At 46.5% G+C, this 17,905-nt stretch overlaps 2 protein-coding genes across 6 annotated transcripts in view; one reads left to right on the top strand and one right to left on the bottom strand.

The window, feature by feature from the left end:
- Positions 1-16,196, bottom strand: part of KIF9 (kinesin family member 9) — a 54,094-nt gene extending 37,898 nt beyond the window's left edge. Inside the window, exons 1-8 of one of the 3 annotated variants that reach the window (XM_074403961.1) lie at positions 16,100-16,190; positions 14,645-14,869; positions 11,229-11,326; positions 9,474-9,639; positions 7,049-7,155; positions 4,753-4,977; positions 319-402; positions 115-207 (exon numbers count right to left, since the gene is read on the bottom strand). In XM_074403961.1, the coding sequence (XP_074260062.1) occupies positions 115-207; positions 319-402; positions 4,753-4,977; positions 7,049-7,155; positions 9,474-9,639; positions 11,229-11,326; positions 14,645-14,681 (810 nt within the window). In that variant the 5' untranslated portion in view covers positions 14,682-14,869; positions 16,100-16,190. Of the gene's footprint in view, positions 1-114; positions 208-318; positions 403-4,752; positions 4,978-7,048; positions 7,156-9,473; positions 9,640-11,228; positions 11,327-14,644; positions 14,870-16,099 lie in introns of those variants that run through there. The other 2 variants (XM_003926281.4, XM_074403962.1) reach the window with 2 other exon arrangements.
- A 149-nt stretch (positions 16,197-16,345) lies between these two features.
- KLHL18 (kelch like family member 18) overlaps positions 16,346-17,905 on the top strand; it is a 66,012-nt gene continuing 64,452 nt past the window's right edge. For all 3 annotated transcript variants that reach the window (XM_074403964.1, XM_003926283.4, XM_010337018.3), the window contains exon 1: positions 16,346-16,699. In XM_074403964.1, the coding sequence (XP_074260065.1) occupies positions 16,346-16,699 (354 nt within the window). The remainder of the gene's footprint in view (positions 16,700-17,905) is intronic.

Below are 17,905 nucleotides of genomic sequence, written 5' to 3'. Positions count from 1 at the left end.
TAGCTCAGGACTGTGTTCACAAATATCCAGTGAGTAATGGCCCACATGTGTGAGCACTATGCCAGGAAAAGGGCTTGTGGCTTACTGAGTAGCAACTCCATCCCCATCACTTACCCCAGACTTCCCCAGCCTCTCTGAGCCTGCCAGATCCACCAAGTTAATTTTGGAAGTGATATACTTTTCCTCTGATAAGGTCCGGGAATGGGCCTACAAAACATCCAGGCAGAAGTTAGACCGTCACTGGAAGAAGTTTCTGACTGAACAGGCCCCATGGGATTTGACTGCCCAACCTGGGCTGATCAAGGAGCTTGTACCTACCTCCAAGTAGATGGTGAAAATGCAGTGAGATCTGGAAGAGTTCTTGTTCATAGTGTGGGAGGCTATAATCCTGTTGGTCTCACCCTGAAGAGGAAGGGAATCATTGACAACGTTGTGAAAAACTAAAATGACAAAGTATTTGGGTCATTTTTAAATTATACCGATAGCTACACAAGTGGTCTCATATCGCTGCAATCAGCTGGGCTTCCAGGCAAACCTCTTTTATAAACTAACAGAAAGGGAGTCAAATTGGAGTCCGAATCTACACTTTCACCTGCTGCTGGGGATGTGTGAATTGCTATAGCTTTCTGGAAACCAAAGTGACAATAAAAAATTAAGAGCCTTGGGCCAGGCGTGGTGACTCACGCCTGTAATCCCAGCACTTTGGGAGGCCAAGGCGGGTAGATCACCTGAGGTCAGGAGTTTGAGACCACCCTGGCCAACATGCTGAAACCCTGTCTCTACTAAAAATACAAAACATTAGCTGGGTGTGGTGACTTGTGCCTATAATCCCAGCTACTCAGGAGGCTGAGGCAGAAGAATTGCTTGAACCCAGGAGGCGGAGGTTGCAGTGAGCTGAGATCTTGTCATTGTACGCCAACCTGGGCAACAACAGCAAAACTCTGACTCAAAAAAAAAAAAAAAAAAATCAAGAGACTTCAAAATGTTTATGAATATTAAATCAGAATCAACCTGCATGTCTAACAATTTGGGAATGATCTATGTGTACAATGGAATATTAGGCAGCCAGGAAAATGCTGACACATAGATTTTAATAACAGAAATGTAGAATCCAAAATCATATTATAGTATGATCTAAGGAATGCAAAAGCATTCACAAAAGCATTTCTTCTTGTTACCAAGAAGAAATAAGCAGAATTCTGCTACTAAGATGTCAATAATAGTTGCTTCTGGGTTGGAGTTTACAGGTTATTTTTTCTTTTTTATACAGTTTTGTGGGTTTTTTTCTTTTAGTGACCATGTATTGTTTAAAAACAATAAAAATTTATATTTATATTTATATTTATTTAGTGTTCACAGTTTTTTTTCTTTTTGAGAGAGCGTCTCAGTCTGTCACCTATACTAGAATGCCGTGGCACGATCTCAGCTTCCTGCAATCTCTGCCTCCCAGGCCCAAACCATCCTCCCACCTTGGCTTCCCAAGTAGCTGGGACTACAAGCGTCCACTACCACACCTGGCTAATTTTTGTATTTTTTGTAGAGACAGGGTTTCACCATGTGCCAAAGCTGGACTGGAACTCATGAGTTCAAGAGATCTGCTCACCTCGGCCTCCTGAAGTTCTGGGATTACATGCATGAGCCACTGTTCCTGAACTATTAATTTGTATTTTTCTTTTTTTTTTCTTTTTTTTTTGAGACGGAGTTTCGTTCTTGTTACCCAGGCTGGAGTGCAATGGCACGATCTCGGCTCACCACAACCTCCGCCTCCTGGGTTCAGGCGATTCTCCTGCCTCAGCCTCCTGAGTAGCTGGGATTACAGGCACACGCCACCATGCCCAGCTAATTTTTGTATTTTTAGTAGAGACGGGGTTTCACCATGTTGACCAGTATGGTCTCGATCTCTTGACCTTGTGATCCATCCGCCTCGGCCTCCCAAAGTGCTGGGATTACAGGCGTGAGCCACCGCGCCCAGCCTAATTTGTATTTTTAAAAGGACAGTAGGCCCTTGCCTCAAATTTACAGGAGTGGGCCTTATGACCAGAATATACTTAAAAAGGAATGTGGTAGAAATGGCTGTTCTCGGAGAAAAAGGTCCTTAAGGGATAGACTGATGTATCTTTAAATGCTGATGAGAAATGCTACGAATAAGCCCCAAAGTGGGGGTGGGGTACAGCCCACCCTGGGGAGAGGAGAGCACCTGCTGAAGAGGGAAGGCCTGAGGCTATGGAGCAAGCCTAGCAGACCCCTGTGGCTATACCTCTATAGCTTAGAGCAACGAGGCTATAGTCTGTGGTCAGGCCTGTTCTACAAATCCAGTGACACTCACCAAGAATGTAAGGGGTCACTTCACCATTTTTTTTTTTTTTTTTTTTTTTTTTGAGATCAGTCTCACTCTGTTGTCCAGGCTAGAAATGCGGTGGCGTGATATTGGCTTACTGCAACCTCCACCTCCCAGGCTCAAGTGATCCTCCTTTCTCAGCCTCCCAAGCAGTTAAAACCCCAGGTGCAGGCCACCATGCCCAGCTAGTTTTTATACTTTTTGTAGACACAGGGTTCTGCTGTGTCACTCACCCTGGTCTCAAACTCCTAAGCTCAAGCAATCCTCCTGACTCAGCCTCCCAAAGTGCTGGGATGACAGGCATGAGTCACCACATCCAGTCATTCACCTTTATTCTTCAGTACCCCTTCTGAAGTACTCTTTTGCCTTGTCTTTCTCTTTGTTTTTTTTTTATTTTTTATTTTTAGTAGAGAGGGGGTTTTACCGTGTTGGCTAGGCTAGGCTCGAACTCCTGACTTCCAGTAATCTGCCTGCCCTGGCCTCTCAATTCTGGGATTACAGGCATAAGCTGCCATGCTGGGCCTTGCCTTGTCTTTCTGACCCTTTAAAAAAGATCCTGCTATTGATGTTGAGGAAGTAAGTTGCTATGTGGTGAGAAGGCACTATGATCATGCCTGTGAATAGCCACTGCACACGTGCCCATTGCCTGGGCAACATAGCGAGACCTTGCAAAAACAAAACAAACAAACAAAAAAGAGCTCCCAGCCTACATGACTTCTAAAAAAATAACATACACTTGATTTCTTTCTTTCTTTCTTGTTTTTATGACAGAGTCTTGCTATATTACCCAGGCTGGAGTGCAGTGGCATGATCTCAGCTCACTGCAAGCTCTACCTCCTGGGCTCAAGTGTATCCTCCCACCTCAGCCTGCCAAAGTGTTGACAATGCCTGGCTAATTTTTGTATTTTTGGTAGAGACGGGGTTTCACTGTGTTACGTAGGCTGGTCTCGAACTCATGAGCTCAAGTGATCCGCCCGCCTTGGCCTCCTCCCAAAGTGATGGAATTTCAGGTGTAAGCCACTGTGCCCAGCCCATTTGACTGGTTTCTAAGAGTTTTTATTTATTTTTTTGAGACAGTCTTGCTCTGTCGCCCAGGCTGGAGCACAATGGTGCAATCTCAGCTCACTACAATCTCTGCCTCTCAGATTCAAGCAATTCTTCTGCCTCAGCCTCCCGAGTAGCTGGGATTACAGGTGTGTGCCACCACTCTCAGCTAATTTTTGTATTTTTAGTAGAGACAGGGTTTCACTACATTGGCCCGGCTGGTCTCAAACTCCTGATCTCAAGTGACCCACCCACCTTGGCCTCCCAAAGTGCTGGCATTACAGGTGTGAGCCCACTGTGCCTGGCCTCCAAGGGCTTTTATATACTAAGGATGCTAATTCTTATGTTCTCCACACAAGAGCTCATAACTTAATATTAGCTGAAAAAAAGGACATAAGAATAATACACGTATGTAAAGGAAAAACTGCACAGGAAAAAAGACTAGAAGGAAATAAGCTAAAATATACATTATTAGCCGGGCGCGGTGGCTCAAGCCTGTAATCCCAGCACTTTGGGAGGCCGAGGCGGGTGGATCACGAGGTCAAGAGATCGAGACCATCCTGGTCAACATGGTGAAACCCCGTCTCTACTAAAAACACAAAAAATTAGCTGGGCATGGTGGCACGTGCCTGTAATTCCAGCTACTCAGGAGGCTGAGGCAGGAGAATTGTCTGAACCCAGGAGGCGGAGGTTGCGGTGAGCCGAGATCGCGCCATTGCACTCCAACCTGGGTAACAAGAGCGAAACTCCGTCTCAAAAAAAAAAAAAAAAAAAAAAAAAAAAAAAATATATATATATATATATATATATATATATACACACATTATTGTTGCCTTATGTAAAAAACAGATTATGTATGAGACATTTTTTTCTTTTTCTTTTTATTTATGTAATTGGAAAGGAAAAGGAAATGAAATTATTTTTTGTTCCTATATATTTTTAGCACTATCCAAACTTGCCTAATGTGCATATATTAATTTCCATTCTGATAATCAAAGTAAGTAAAAAAATTGGCTGGTCAAAGTGGCTCGCCTGTAATCCCTGTACTTTGAGAGGCTGAGGTGGGAGCATCACTTGAGCCTAGGAGTTCAAGACCAGTCTGGGCAACATGGTGAGAACTCGTCTCTACAAAAAAAAAAAAAAAAATTAGGTGGGTATGATAGCGGTGCCTGTGGTCCCAGCTACTTGGGAGGCTGAGGCAGGAGAACCACTTAAGCCCAGGAGGTCGAGGCTGCAGTAAGCCATATTCATGCTAGTATAATCTAGCGTTGGAGACAAAGCAAGATCCTGTCTCAAAAAAGAAAAAGAAAAACTGAGAAGGAGAAAGGAAAGGGGAGAAGCAAAAGAACCCTTAGGTTTTGTTATCTCACCTCAAAAAGGAGGCTGAATGCATCCTCCTCCTGACTTGTGAGATGGACTGACAAGCCCTTAATGAAGACCCCTTGAGGGTTTTCCACGATGGTCATTGGTGTGACTGAGGGTCCAACGTACGGCAGAGTAGACAGCAGATCAAACAGGTTCTCATTATAGATTTCCAAGTAGGAAACACGCACAGTGATGGCATGTGTGGGGCGTTCTTCGATCATCCTAAAAACCTAGATGAGAGATTACACACTGGTCACCAAGAGCAGAACTCCAACAGCCAGCTAGTGTAAGGGGCTTCTTACCTCAGAAGGGAACATCAAGACATATAGAAGGATTCCTGTCCTAAAGGAATTGGGAGATATTTATTACCATCTTATAGTTTTTCCAGGCTTGACATCAGACTCGCTAACACTTGAACCATCTCAAGAAGTAGAGGTATCATGAGTGGAAAGGACTCTGGAGTGAGGATTTCTCATTTTATGGAGTCTTATCATTTACATGCTTCTTTCAAATCTATTTTATTCCACCCTCATATAAATCTCTGTGATTGAGGCAGTGCAGGGGCAATACCTATTTGTGGAAGGCACCACGAAATAAAATTATTTGTCTATGGTCACTCAGCTAGTAAGAGTAGAAGTAAAGCCAGAATGCAGCCTTCTCAACTCCTAATGCCCTCCCTAGTACTTATTAAGAAGAGATAACCCCTGAGGTCCTGCCTTCCTGTAAGAATTTAAACCTGTGCTGTTCAAAATGGTAGACACAAGTTATAGATGGCTGCTGAGTACCTAAAATGTGGCTAGTACAAATGACCTGAATTTTAAATTTTATTTAATTACATTTAGATTTACAAACTGATAATTCAGTTATTGGTAAACTTTAAGTATGTCTGGAATACCTTGGGTATATAAATCTACTTTTTTTTTAACATTTTATAAAATCTAAATACAGATTAAGTATTTCTTTTTTTTTTTTTTTTTTCTTTTTTGGAGATGGAGTCATGCTCTGTCACCCAGGCTAGAGTGCAGTGGCACAATCTCGGCTCACTGCAACCTCCACCTCCCAGGTTCAAGCAATCCTCCTGTGTCAGCCTCCTGAGTAGCTGGGATTACAGGCACATGTCACCACCCCAGATAATTTTTGTATTTTTAGTAGAGACAGGGTTTCGCCATGTTGGCCAGGCTGTTCTCAAACTCTTGACTTCAGGTAATCCACCTGTCTTGGCCTCCCAAAGTGCTGGGATTACAGGCATAATCCCAGGCCCAGAGCAAGTACCCAGCCCAGATCAAGTATTTCTGATAGTGTTTATGCCTAAACTGAAATGTGCTCCAAGTATAAAATATGTACCGGATTTCAAAGACTTTGTATGAGAAAAAGAATGTAAAATATCTCAATAAGTTCATAGTGATTACATGTGGAAGTATTTCGAATGTATTTAGTTAAGTAAAATATATCATTACAATTAATTTCATCTGTTTATTTTTACTTTTTAAAATGTGGTTACTGGAAAACTCAAAACTGCATGTGACTTACAGTATATTTCTGTTAGTGATACTGGGCTAGATTACTCGTCTAAGATGCTAAGGTAATGAAGCTTTAACAGTGGGATATTAAGGATATTGCTCCAAAAATGGGAGCATGGATAGTTTACATTCTAAAGGAATGTCTACACTTTTTATAGGACAGGGCTGTAAAACTGCCAAGGCGCTTTCAGGGAAAGCCTTTTGCCTCCTCCCTCTGACCAAAGGGTCTTCATAGAACCCAGGCTAGTGGGGCCCAAAGGAAGACCCTTCTGTCCTATCTTCAGGTATGCTATTGAGAACCCCCAGGGCTGACATGGTCCTGAAAGCTCAGGTCATGCCCTGCTTCTTGCTTTTGATCTTTCAGGGGCTGTGGTGGTGAAAAAAGCCAGAGTAGACCAGTAAGGAAGCTCTGCAAGGGTCCATATGCCCCTCATTAAAACCAGGAAGGAACATGATTAGGACCTCCAAATCCTTAATTACAGGATCACAGACCATTGGAACACCAAGAGGCTGATTAGCATGCTGGATTCCCTCCTTCCCAAATGAGGAAGCAGGCTCAGTGCTGGTGTGGGTCAGAGTCTGAAACCCAACCTCCTGGTTTCCTGAGGCCTCTGACTCCACTGACTCCGGAGCCCTGTGTATGTTGTCTCCAGCACCAGCACCCCCTGCAGCTCCTTTGAGGCCTGGTCCCCACTGTCTCTAGTAGCTGGCCTCGGGTTGGTAACATCTATGGCAGAGAGGGGGGCCTGTGTGGCATCCCACCCTTGGGCCCACTCTCTACCTGCTGCAGTGCACGAGGGAGGATCCCCCGGTGCTTGTAATTCTCAGTTGCCCCCGTCATGGTATATGTCTTGCCAGCTCCTGTCTGCCCATAACACATGATGGTGCCTGCAAACATTTCAAAACATGGTGACATCCAGGAAAATAGCTCTAAGGATAATTCTCCCATCCCCCAGCATGCCTGGTGCCAGCCAGGGCCCTTCATGTGTAGATGGCCAGTGGGAGCAGCCAAGGACATCAGGAATTCCACCATGGAAGAGCATGGGTGGGTGGGGAACAGGGACAAAAGCAGTCAAAACAAGGACATCTGCCCTGAATCTGTCCTCACAATGCTCTGCTGTTCCCTCCACCAAGAGATGATCCAGCCCTAGGGCTTCTGAGAAGAACAGGGAATCTCAGGGTACAGAGGAACTGGAACTTTTCCTAAAAAGATGAGGAAGGAGATAGGAACCTTAGACTCCGGCCCTTCTCTAGCACAGCTATGAACTGCCAGGGTCTCAGGGTTGGCAGGAGGCATCAACTCCCCCACAGAGGCAAAGAGGGGCTTTCAAAATCTCCAGGAAGAGATGGAGTGGAAAGGGCATTTTCTGTCAATTCTTTGTAGACTACAAATTCCTGCAGGATCAAACAGGGCTCCTAGTTGGTTCCATGTTACTTCCAGAAATGGACCCCCACGACTAGGCCCTAATCTGGCCCACTGCTCACCCTGGGAAGACTTTCACTGCACTTCTCAACATTCTTTAGGTCTACCATCACCACCAGGCTCTGGGACACAAACCATGCAGTCACCCTGAGCTCTAGCTCCTGTCTGTCTGTTCTTCCTCTTAGCATGGGCAGCCTGAGCCAGACCCCACCCCACAGGCTGCCCCTGGGCATTTACACAGCAGATCCGCCCAGACAATGCTGGGCTGTGGAATTTTTTTGCCTTTGACACACAGATGCTTTAGTTCTTGGGACTGGTAGCAGGTTTTACACAAGGGGCCCTGATTTAGCATCTTGAGTTGGAGCCAGAAATGGTGTCTATTAACCCAACAAATGAATAGGAAGCAGTCACTTCAGCTGCAACTCAGAGCCCATCTGTGGTTCTGCAGCACCCTGTGCTCAAGACTATTAATCTCCCTGGGCCTTATTTCCTCTGTCTCCACCTCCTCAAGGTCACAATCCCCTCAGAGCATGATGAAAACCAAAAAAGAACCTTCTGACGTCAGTGGGGACCACATCTACGTATCACATTCAGGATAAATTACAGCATCTACACTCAATGGACTTTTAAAAATAAAACCTAAATTTGCAAAACAGGGAATATCCTAGTTAGCAGCCACCAGATGGCAAAGTCTTTAAATGGTAATATATTCTTTTATATAATCCTATACTAGAATATCAACCATACATTGATTGTGTTGGTAGAATAAACGAAAATAGCTCCTAGTAAGAGCCAGGTGCGGTGGCTCATGCTTGTAATCCCAGCACTTTGGGAGACTGAGGTGGGTGGATCACCTGATGTCAGGAGTTCCAGACCAGCCTGGCCAACATAGTGAAACCCTGTTATCTACTAAAAATACAAAAAAAATTAGCTGGGCATGGTGGCAGGCACCTGTAATCCCAACTACTGGGGAGGCTGAGGCAGGATAATCACTTTAACCCGGGAAGTGGAGGTTGCAATAAGCTGAGATAGTGCCATTGCACTCCAGCCTGGGCAACAAGAGCAAAACTTCATCTCAAAATAAAACAAAAAAACAAAAAAAACAAACAATGAAGATAGCTCCTAGCAGGAAGCTGAGAGACAAATGTTTGGACTCCATCAAACTCATCATCAAAATGCATCTTCAAAACTAATATTTGAGAGATTTGAAACAGGATAATAATTGAACCCTATGAACTATAGAGAGCTACAGTCTTTTAATTTTCTTTTCTTTTTTTTAGATGGAGTCTTGCTCTGTCACCCAGGCTAGAATGCAGTGGCGCGATCTCAGCTTACTGCAACCTCCACCTCCTGGGTTCAAGTGATTCTCCTGCCTCAGCCTCCTGAGTAGCTGAGATTACACGTGCATATCATGACCAGCTAATTTTTGTATTTTTAGTAGAGACAGGGTTTCGCCATGTTGGTCAGGCTGGTCTGAAACTCCTGACCTCGTCATCTGCCCATCTAGGCACTCCAAAGTGCTGGGATTACAGGCATGAGCCACTGTACCTGGCCTTAATTTTCCTAGGAAGGTAGAATCCCAGGACACTGGATCAAGCCATGCCCACGATGTCAACAAGCCAACAGTATGTTTTGCCTTGTAAGAACATGGAGACAGACAAATAAGCATACAAATGATAGTAAGTGAGCTTTTATTTTATTCACCATAAAATATTTGCATCTCTTACTGCAGGAAGGGCTCCTCAGGTTCTTACATAAGATAACAGTTAATTAATTAAGTTACCATTATAGCCATCGAGGGCCTGAGAAACCACATCCTTTGCAACTGTCTCATAAACCAAGTCCTGGGAGGCATCGTGAAGAACTCCATCCAACTTGAATGACCAGTCTGTCTGTTGGTTATTGACAACTCCTCTCCGAATGTCCTTTTTTAAGTGAATGTCAATGGTCTAGGAAAAAAGAGTGAGAAAGAAAAAAAATGTTATTTGTTCAGAAACTGGTATAAAAAAATCACTGATAGCTGAGACCTCACCTGGAGGGAACAGAGGAAGTGAAATGCAGGATGAACAGGGACTCCCATGTAGGGACTGATATTCCAGACGAATTATTTGGCATGGGAGAAGGGAGCTGCTGCAGGGAGGTGGAAGGATCAGGAGGCTGGAGCACTTGCTAGTTTTAGTACCTCTAACCCTAGTTCACAGGGTCCTATCTGTCTTGGTTCCCCCATCTATGATATGAGATCAATCAAATTTATCATGTTTTTATTAAACAAGATTTAGATAGATTCCACAAGCATAGGGAGGCCTTGAATTAAGCCAGAGGGAGCAGTGAGCCTGGTGACAGAGGCCTGGGATCCAGCCTCATCACTCTGGTTACTGCGTGAGGCCTCCCTCAGCTCTGCATTGTGAGCACCTACTTCCACACTATGGGCCAATGTGAGTGATGACTAAATGACAGCCACAGAGAAGGCTATGGACTTCTCAGACACAGTTACTCATTGGAATTAAGAGTAAATTGAGGGTGCCCAGGGTACTTGTAATCAGCAGATTTTTAGATGCATGCCCCTTCACAGTATGTAAGCCACTGTGGTAGCATCTGGCTTAAGGACATACTGGGTAAGGTAATGGTAGATTCCAATCTTCTATTGGAAACTTCTGATATAAAACTCTTGCTGAAATCTTACCCTGACTGCCCTAATGCAAGAGCCATACCTGGCTTCAGAGAAAAATTAAAATCAAGAAAAAAAGACTTGGTTCATTCACACATTAAGTGTGAATTAAGTTTTCAACGTTTGTTGAAAACCATGCCCAGCAGGACACAGTTCACAGGGCTGCAAGTAAGCTCTTTTCTGACTGCTGGGACCTCTGAGGCTTGAGCAGTTTCCCCTTGTAATGAACTCAAGATATTCTTACTGTACCCCTTGGGAGATTATACAATGACCCCTCAAACACTAGAAAGCTTTATGAATGTGAACAAATGTCCATTTTTCTGTGTCAGATACGAGGGTAAAGGTAAACTTATTAATTTATTAAAGGTAAGATCAAGGCCGGGCGCGGTGGCTCACGCCTGTAATCCCAGCACTTTGGGAGACCAAGGCGGGTGGATCACGAGGTCAAGAGATCGAGACCATCCTGGCCAACATGGTGAAACCCTGTCTCTACTAAAAATACAAAAGAATTAGCTGGGCATGGTGGTGCGTGCCTGTCATCCCAGCTACTCAGGAGGCTGAGGCAGGAGAATTGCCTGAACCCAGGAGGCGGAGGTTGCGGTGAGCCGAGATCCCGCCATTGCACTCCAGCCTGGGTAACAAGAGCGAAACTCCATCTCAAAAAAAAAAAAGTAAGATCATTAAAAGACAATTAAAGATGGAATTTTTATGAATTTCCTAATTAACAGCATTGTGAGGGGGTAGTTTGTACTTGATTGGATCCTGTCCAATTCTGTCTTGGTCCTTCAAAGGTCATTTGAAAATACAGTCACACTATAGCCAGGTGGGACAGAGAGGCCAGTCAGGTGAAGGCAAACACATCGCACTTACTTTATTGTCATCTCCATATCTGATCATTTCATGAGCAAAGACATCAGTCGGTTTGACACGGACAAATGCGTGAACTTTTTTCCTAGTACACATTCTAGCTAAAAAGAAGGGAACAATGAAATTTTGAGTAGTCATTATCAAATAACAAGTAGAGGAGAGGGGTCATTCATTAAGAAGATCAGAAAGAGTGACGAGCAGTCCATTTCCCTCTCTCCCTGAAAGCCAGTTTTCCTTTTCACTCCTCACCATTTCAGTGTCCCACCCACAAGACACTGCTCAACAGATACACGCCCTTCCTGCTTCACAGGCTGCTCTGCCATCTTCCACCAATGATCCCAGAGAAACCACGATACAAAGTAAAAAGAATGCTTCCTTTAGTGGCCTAATCTTAGATGTCATTTCTAGAAATGTTCTGCATTTAAGATGATAAGTCCACTTAGACGCGTTCCTTCTTTTATATTTTCTCCTAAAATATTTACTATGAAATACATTAGAACTAATTTTCTTCTCATTAACTTACCTGGCTTCAGATACAGCATCCTTTCCTCTGACAGACTCACTAGATCAGAAGTAGATGCCCTAGAAGAATACTTGGTCCATAATCAAATATTCTTTCTTCTCTTACTATATTGAGAAAAAATATCACAGACAGTCCCCTACCTCCTCTTGCTCTCCTAAAACCTAACTAAATTGTCATCATTTTCTTTCAATGTGTGTGTGTGTGCATGCATGTGCACATATGTATAGTAGTATAAAGGAAGACATAAGACATATATATATATATACATACATACATACATAAGACACACACCCACACACATATATATATATACACAAAGGAAGACGTAAGACATATAAATATATACACACACACATATATATTTTTTCAAGACAGACTCTCACTCTGTCACCCAGGTTGGAGTGCAGTGGTACAATCATGGCTCAATGCAGCCTTGACCCCTTGGGCTCAAGTGATCCTGGGAATATAGGTGCATTCCACTGTGCCCAGCTAATTTTCTTACCTTTTTTGTAGAGATGGTGTCTTACTATGTTGCCTAGGCTGGTCTTGAACTCCTAGTCTCAAATGATCCTCCTGCAATGACTTCCAAAGTGCTGGGATTATAGGCATGCCCAGCAATGTTCAATATTTTAAAAATTAACATTCATTTTATTTTTTTATTTTTAGAGACAAGGGTTTCTTTATGTTGCCTAGTCTGCCCTTGAACTTCTGAGCTCAAGTGATTCTCTTAACCTTCCACGTAGCTGAGACTACAGGTGCATGGCTTGGCTTTTAAAAAACTAACTTTTGGCTCGGTGCGGTGGCTAACACCGTAATCCTAGCACTTTGGGAGGCCAAAGTGGACAGATCTCTTGAGTCCAGGAGTTTGAAACCAGCCTGGGCAACATGACGAAACCCCATCTCTGCAAAGAATACAAAAATTAGCCAGGTGGACGGAAGCAGTGGCTCACAACTGTAATCCCAGCACTTTGGGAGACCAAGGAGGGGGTGGATCACAAGATCAGGAGATCAAGACCATCCTGGCCAACATGGGGAAACCCCATCTCTACTAAAGATACAAAAAAATTAGCTGGGCATGGTGGCGCACATCTGTAGTCCCAACTACTCAGGAGGCTGAGACAGGAGAATTGCTTGAACCCAGGAGGCAGAGATTGCAGTGAACCGAGATCACGCCACTGCACTACAGCCTAGGTGACAGTGTGAGACTCCATCTCAAAAACAAACAAACAGGCCGGGCGCGGTGGCTCAAGCCTGTAATCCCAGCACTTTGGGAGGCCGAGGCGGGTGGATCACGAGGTCGAGAGATCGAGACCATCCTGGTCAACATGGTGAAACCCCGTCTCTACTAAAAGTGCAAAAAATTAGCTGGGCATGGTGGCGCGTGCCTGTCATCCCAGCTACTCAGGAGGCTGAGGCAGGAGAATTGCCTGAGCCCAGGAGGCGGAGGTTGCAGTGAGCCGAGATCGCGCCATTGCACTCCAGCCTGGGTAACAAGAGTGAAACTCCGTCTCAAAAAAAAACAACAACAACAACAACAACAACAAACAAACAAACAGACAAACAAACAAAAATTAGCTGGGTGTGGTGGTGGGTGCCCATAATCTCAGCTGCTAGGTAGGCTGAGATGGGAGAATCACTTGAATCTAGAAGGTGGAGGTTGTAGTGAGCCAAGATCATGCCACTGCACTGCAGCCTGGGTGAAAGAGCAAGACTCAGTCTAAAACAAAACAAAATAAAAACTAACTTTTAAGACCTTAACTATTAAAAAAAAACCCTCATGTATAACAGGGACTTCTTTTAATTAGATTATCTTGCTTTATTAAAAAGCACTTTAAATAATGGTAACATTTTATATAAAATTATCTAAGAGAGGTCCAATGGGTATTACCTGACAAAAGTTATTCCATTTTAATTAATTTATTATTTAATTTATTATTTTTGAGGCAGAGTTTCACTGTGTCTCCCAGGCTAGAGTACACTGGTATGTTTTCAGCTCACTGCAGCCTCTGTCTCCCAGGCTCAAGCAATCCTCCAACCTCAACTTCCAGGGTAGCTGGGAGGACAGGTGCATGCCACCACACTAGACTGATGTTTTGCATTTTTGTAGAGATGGAGTTTCAACATGTTGCTCAGGTTGGTCTTAAACTCTGGGTTCAAGCAATCCACCCACCTCAGCCTCACACTCACACTCAATTTCTAAAGCTTGGGGAATCACTCTTCACATCCAAGGGCCCATTCTCCTGCCCAGGGAAGTTCAGATGCCATCCAGGGTATGCTCCGAAAGAGACCATGAAAAAGCAGGGGCGCTCTGGGAGCAGGTGCCCAGGCCTCCCTCCCTGAAGCCCCTGCACAAGGGTAGCATGGGCCAGTTCAGAGCATCAACCTCAGCCGGGCATGGTGGCTCACGCCTGTAAATGCAACACTTTGGGAGGCCAAAGTGGAAGGATCGCTTGAGGCCAGGAATTAGAGACCAGCCTGGGCAAGACCTTGTTTCTACAAAAAATTTTAAAAATCTGCTAAGTGTGGTGATGCATGCATGTGGTCCCAGTTACTCAGGAGGCTTAAGCAGGAAGATCACTTGAGCAGTGATGGTGCAACACTGCTCTCCAGCCTAGCTGACAGAGTGAGACTCTGTCTCAACGAAACAAAACAAAAGCATCACTCTCCCTCCAGAGCTTGGCCCTTCTCTGCCCTGGCAACATGCACATGTACATGCAGTCACCCTGTGTACGCTTCCCAAGGCCCTCCCCATGCTGACACCATGGATCCAAGCATGCCAGGAGCTATATCCACCTGCAATAAGTCTTCCTTTGTACACTTGTCTTGTGAGCCTGCTACTCAGCTGCCCCTTAACACCCAAACATTTGGGGGGGACCCCATGCCATCTTGCACTTACTGAAATACTGCTTGTCACTATTCTTACGCCGCTCCATTTGAGTGGGTTTCAGTTCCCAAATTAAGGCAAGGATTGTGATTTTATCTCTTCTGAATCCCCCCACACTGTCCAAGGCAGAGCCCAGCACAGAGGAGGTGTTCAGGAAATGGTAGTGGGTGGTGATCGTAATGGCTGGAAGTCAGAGGGCAGCAGAATCTCCATATATGGTTCCATCTTCAATCACTACTGAGAGAGTCCCAAGAGACATATGATGTCACTCCCCTTCCATGACAACTCCAACCCAAGCACACAGCACTTCCAGGAGGACACTTGGTTTCCAGGTGCAAAAATCTATGTTCAGCCCCTCACCACACTCTTTTTTTTTTTTTTTTTTTTTAGACAGAGTCTCACTCTGTCACCTAGGCTGGAGTGCAGTGGCACAATATAGCTCACTGCAGCCTTCATCTCCTGGATTCAAGTGATCCTCCCAATTCGGCCCCCACAAGCAGCCAGAACTACAGGCGTGCACCACCATGCCCAGAAAATTTTTGTATTTTTTATAGAGACAGGGTTTCCCCATGTTATCCAGGCTGGTCTTGAGCTCAAGCAATCCACCCACCTCGGCCTCCCAAAGTGCCAGGATCACAGGCGTGAGCCACTGCCCCCGGCCGCCCCCCTCCTTCTCCCTCGGGACCTTGTGGGAAATGCCTCTCCTTGGGGAACCACCCTTTGATATTTGTTATAACCAAGCAAGTCTCTGAATGGCCACCAGGAAAAAGACGCTCGAGGTTGCTTCATTTGTTTTGAGTGGGAATGAACAGAATTGGCAACAAGCACCCATGAAGGCTCGACAAGAGAAAGGGAACGTTTGGTGGGGCGGTAGGCACCAGGTGGGTCCCTATCTTCCCGTACAGATCAGGGACTGTCATGGGGAACCCTCATAGCTACCGTAGTGGCAGCAGCAACGCCCAAACCCCAAACGCTGGATCCAACTGCACCTGGCCTTGGCTGAACAAGACTGGGACTCAGGCAAAACTGACCTTTCTCCTTTTCCTCACTAAATTTGCCGAACCCCCGCATAGAGCCTGGGGGGCAATAGGCCTTGGACCCATTCCGGTCCCTCTCGGGAGCGGTTTCCTCAATCTGTAAAGAGTAGGACTCGGACTGGTGATCCCTAAACCCCCTCTAGTTCGAAAACCGACTAGTGCAGAAGAATCCAGACGACCTCCGGCTCCCTGCCTCACGGCTTCAATGTCCTGGGTGCGACGTGGGATCCCTTTGTGGGACCAATGAACATTAGCTCTGAAGACCGTAAGTCGTGGCCAGGCTGAAAGGACTCCCGCGATGTCTCGCCTTCCTTCGCCTGGGTTTCAGAGATGAGGGGCCCAAGCTGGGAACCTCCAGATAGAGCGGTGTTTGGACTCCAGCCACGGTCTCCCGTCTCCCGACTCCCACCGGCGCGCAGCCCTTGCTCACCGTTTACCAGGCAGCGACGCTCCGGGGACGCGAAGCTGCAAGCGAAGCCACCTGCACTCCCCACGCGGGGCTGGCTGGCTGTGTACACGGTGGCCATGGCAACGGGTCGCTTCCGGGGATTCCGGAAGTTTCGAGGGTGGCGGAAATGAAGTCCGAGGTCCTACGTCGAGGATACGGGTGAGGTCATGGCCGAATTGGGAAGACGAGAGATGAGGCCGATTGATCTAGAAAGAACTAAGCAGATGCATGCGCGAAGCGAAGGTCGGGGTAGCGAGGGAACGAAGGCTGCACACGAACCAGGAAGCGGGGCGGCGGGGCTTCCGGCGCAGAGGAGTTTCAACTACGGCGGCCGCGGAGGCCCGTCCGATTGTCGCTCCGCGCTCGGAGCTGCTAGCGGCGTGCGCTCTCGCCCCGCCCTGGTTAGTGTGTAGCCGGCCGGCGAGGCCTGCGCAGTTGCGGCGGCCGGGGAAGATGGTGGAGGACGGTGCAGAGGAGCTGGAGGATCTGGTGCACTTCTCGGTGTCCGAGTTGCCCAGTCGCGGCTACGGAGTCATGGAGGAGATCCGGCGGCAAGGCAAGCTGTGCGACGTGACCCTCAAGGTACCGCGGGCTGGGCAGCAGCGGGCTGAGGTGAAAGGGGTCGAGCGGGCAGTAAAAAGGGGCGGGGGACAGGGAAAGAGAGGTCAGCAGGGAGACGCGTGGGAAGAAGAGGTTTGAGGGGGGCCGAGTAGTGGGGAGCGAGGTGCCAAGCAGGAGAACGGGAAAGGGGCCGAGTGGGGAGAGGAAGAGGACAGCCTTTCAGCCCTTGGAAGGAAAGGTTGAGAGGTGCGCCGCTTAGGCCCTCGGAGTGGGAGACATTGGGGTGACAGCCTCCCTTTTCTGTCATACGGACAAGAGAAGATAGACTTATCTTCTATGGAGGCAGGGGCGGTGGCGGCCCCACGTGCTAATGGGCACCACTGAAGCACCTTTTCTTGTCACCACAGAAATTTCTTTGTGCCTCTTGAAGTTGGCTGTGCTGTTGTAGAAGGGAAGGCTTCTCCTTAGGAGTCATTGCCTGCCCTTAATTTTTGAATTGCTGCTTTGTCTCTTAAGAGCTTTTAAAATCTGATCTGGAAATGTTTTGAGGTGGGAAGCCACCCTGCCCCATACCTGAAGGCACCACTCACCACCACCACCACCACCACCACAAAGGTCCCTGGGGCTGGGCCTCTTGGCTGCATGGGGAGAGGGATGCTGACTGACATTAAGAGGGAAAGATATCTTGACCACCTGTTCCCCACCAGCATTCTGGTCGCAAGAGCCAGCCTCCCTCCTGTGCCTGAGTCCTTTCATGTGGAAGAAGCGTACTGTGCTGCTCCCTGGCCAAGCCACTGAACCATGTGGAGCCGTCCGGTTGGGGAAGTAATGAGTGGGGCTCCCTGTTGGGCTTTGGCTGGAAAGCGCTGAGCATCTGTAGTGATCTCTGTTTAAAAAACAAGCAGGCCAGGCGAGGTGGCTCACACCTATAATCCCAGCACTTTGAGAGGCGAGAGGATCACTTGAGCCGGGGAGCTGGAGACCAGCCTGGGCTATGTAGGGAGACCCTGTCTCTACAAATAATAAAAAATTGGCTGCGCATGGTGCTCTGTGCCTGTAGTCCCAGCTATCAGGAGACTGAGGTGGGAGGATCCCTTGAGCCTGGAAGGTTGAAGCCTGCAGTGAGTTGTAATCACACCACTGCACTTCAGCCTGGGCAACAGAGCAAGACTCTATTTCTCCTATTTCTCTCTCTCTCTCTCTCTCTCTCTCTCTCTCTCTCTCTCA

This window comes from Saimiri boliviensis, chromosome 8 (assembly GCF_048565385.1).
Source record: "Saimiri boliviensis isolate mSaiBol1 chromosome 8, mSaiBol1.pri, whole genome shotgun sequence".
In the NCBI taxonomy this organism is placed as follows: Eukaryota; Metazoa; Chordata; class Mammalia; order Primates; family Cebidae; genus Saimiri; species Saimiri boliviensis.
This window is presented reverse-complemented; position numbering and strand designations above follow the sequence as displayed.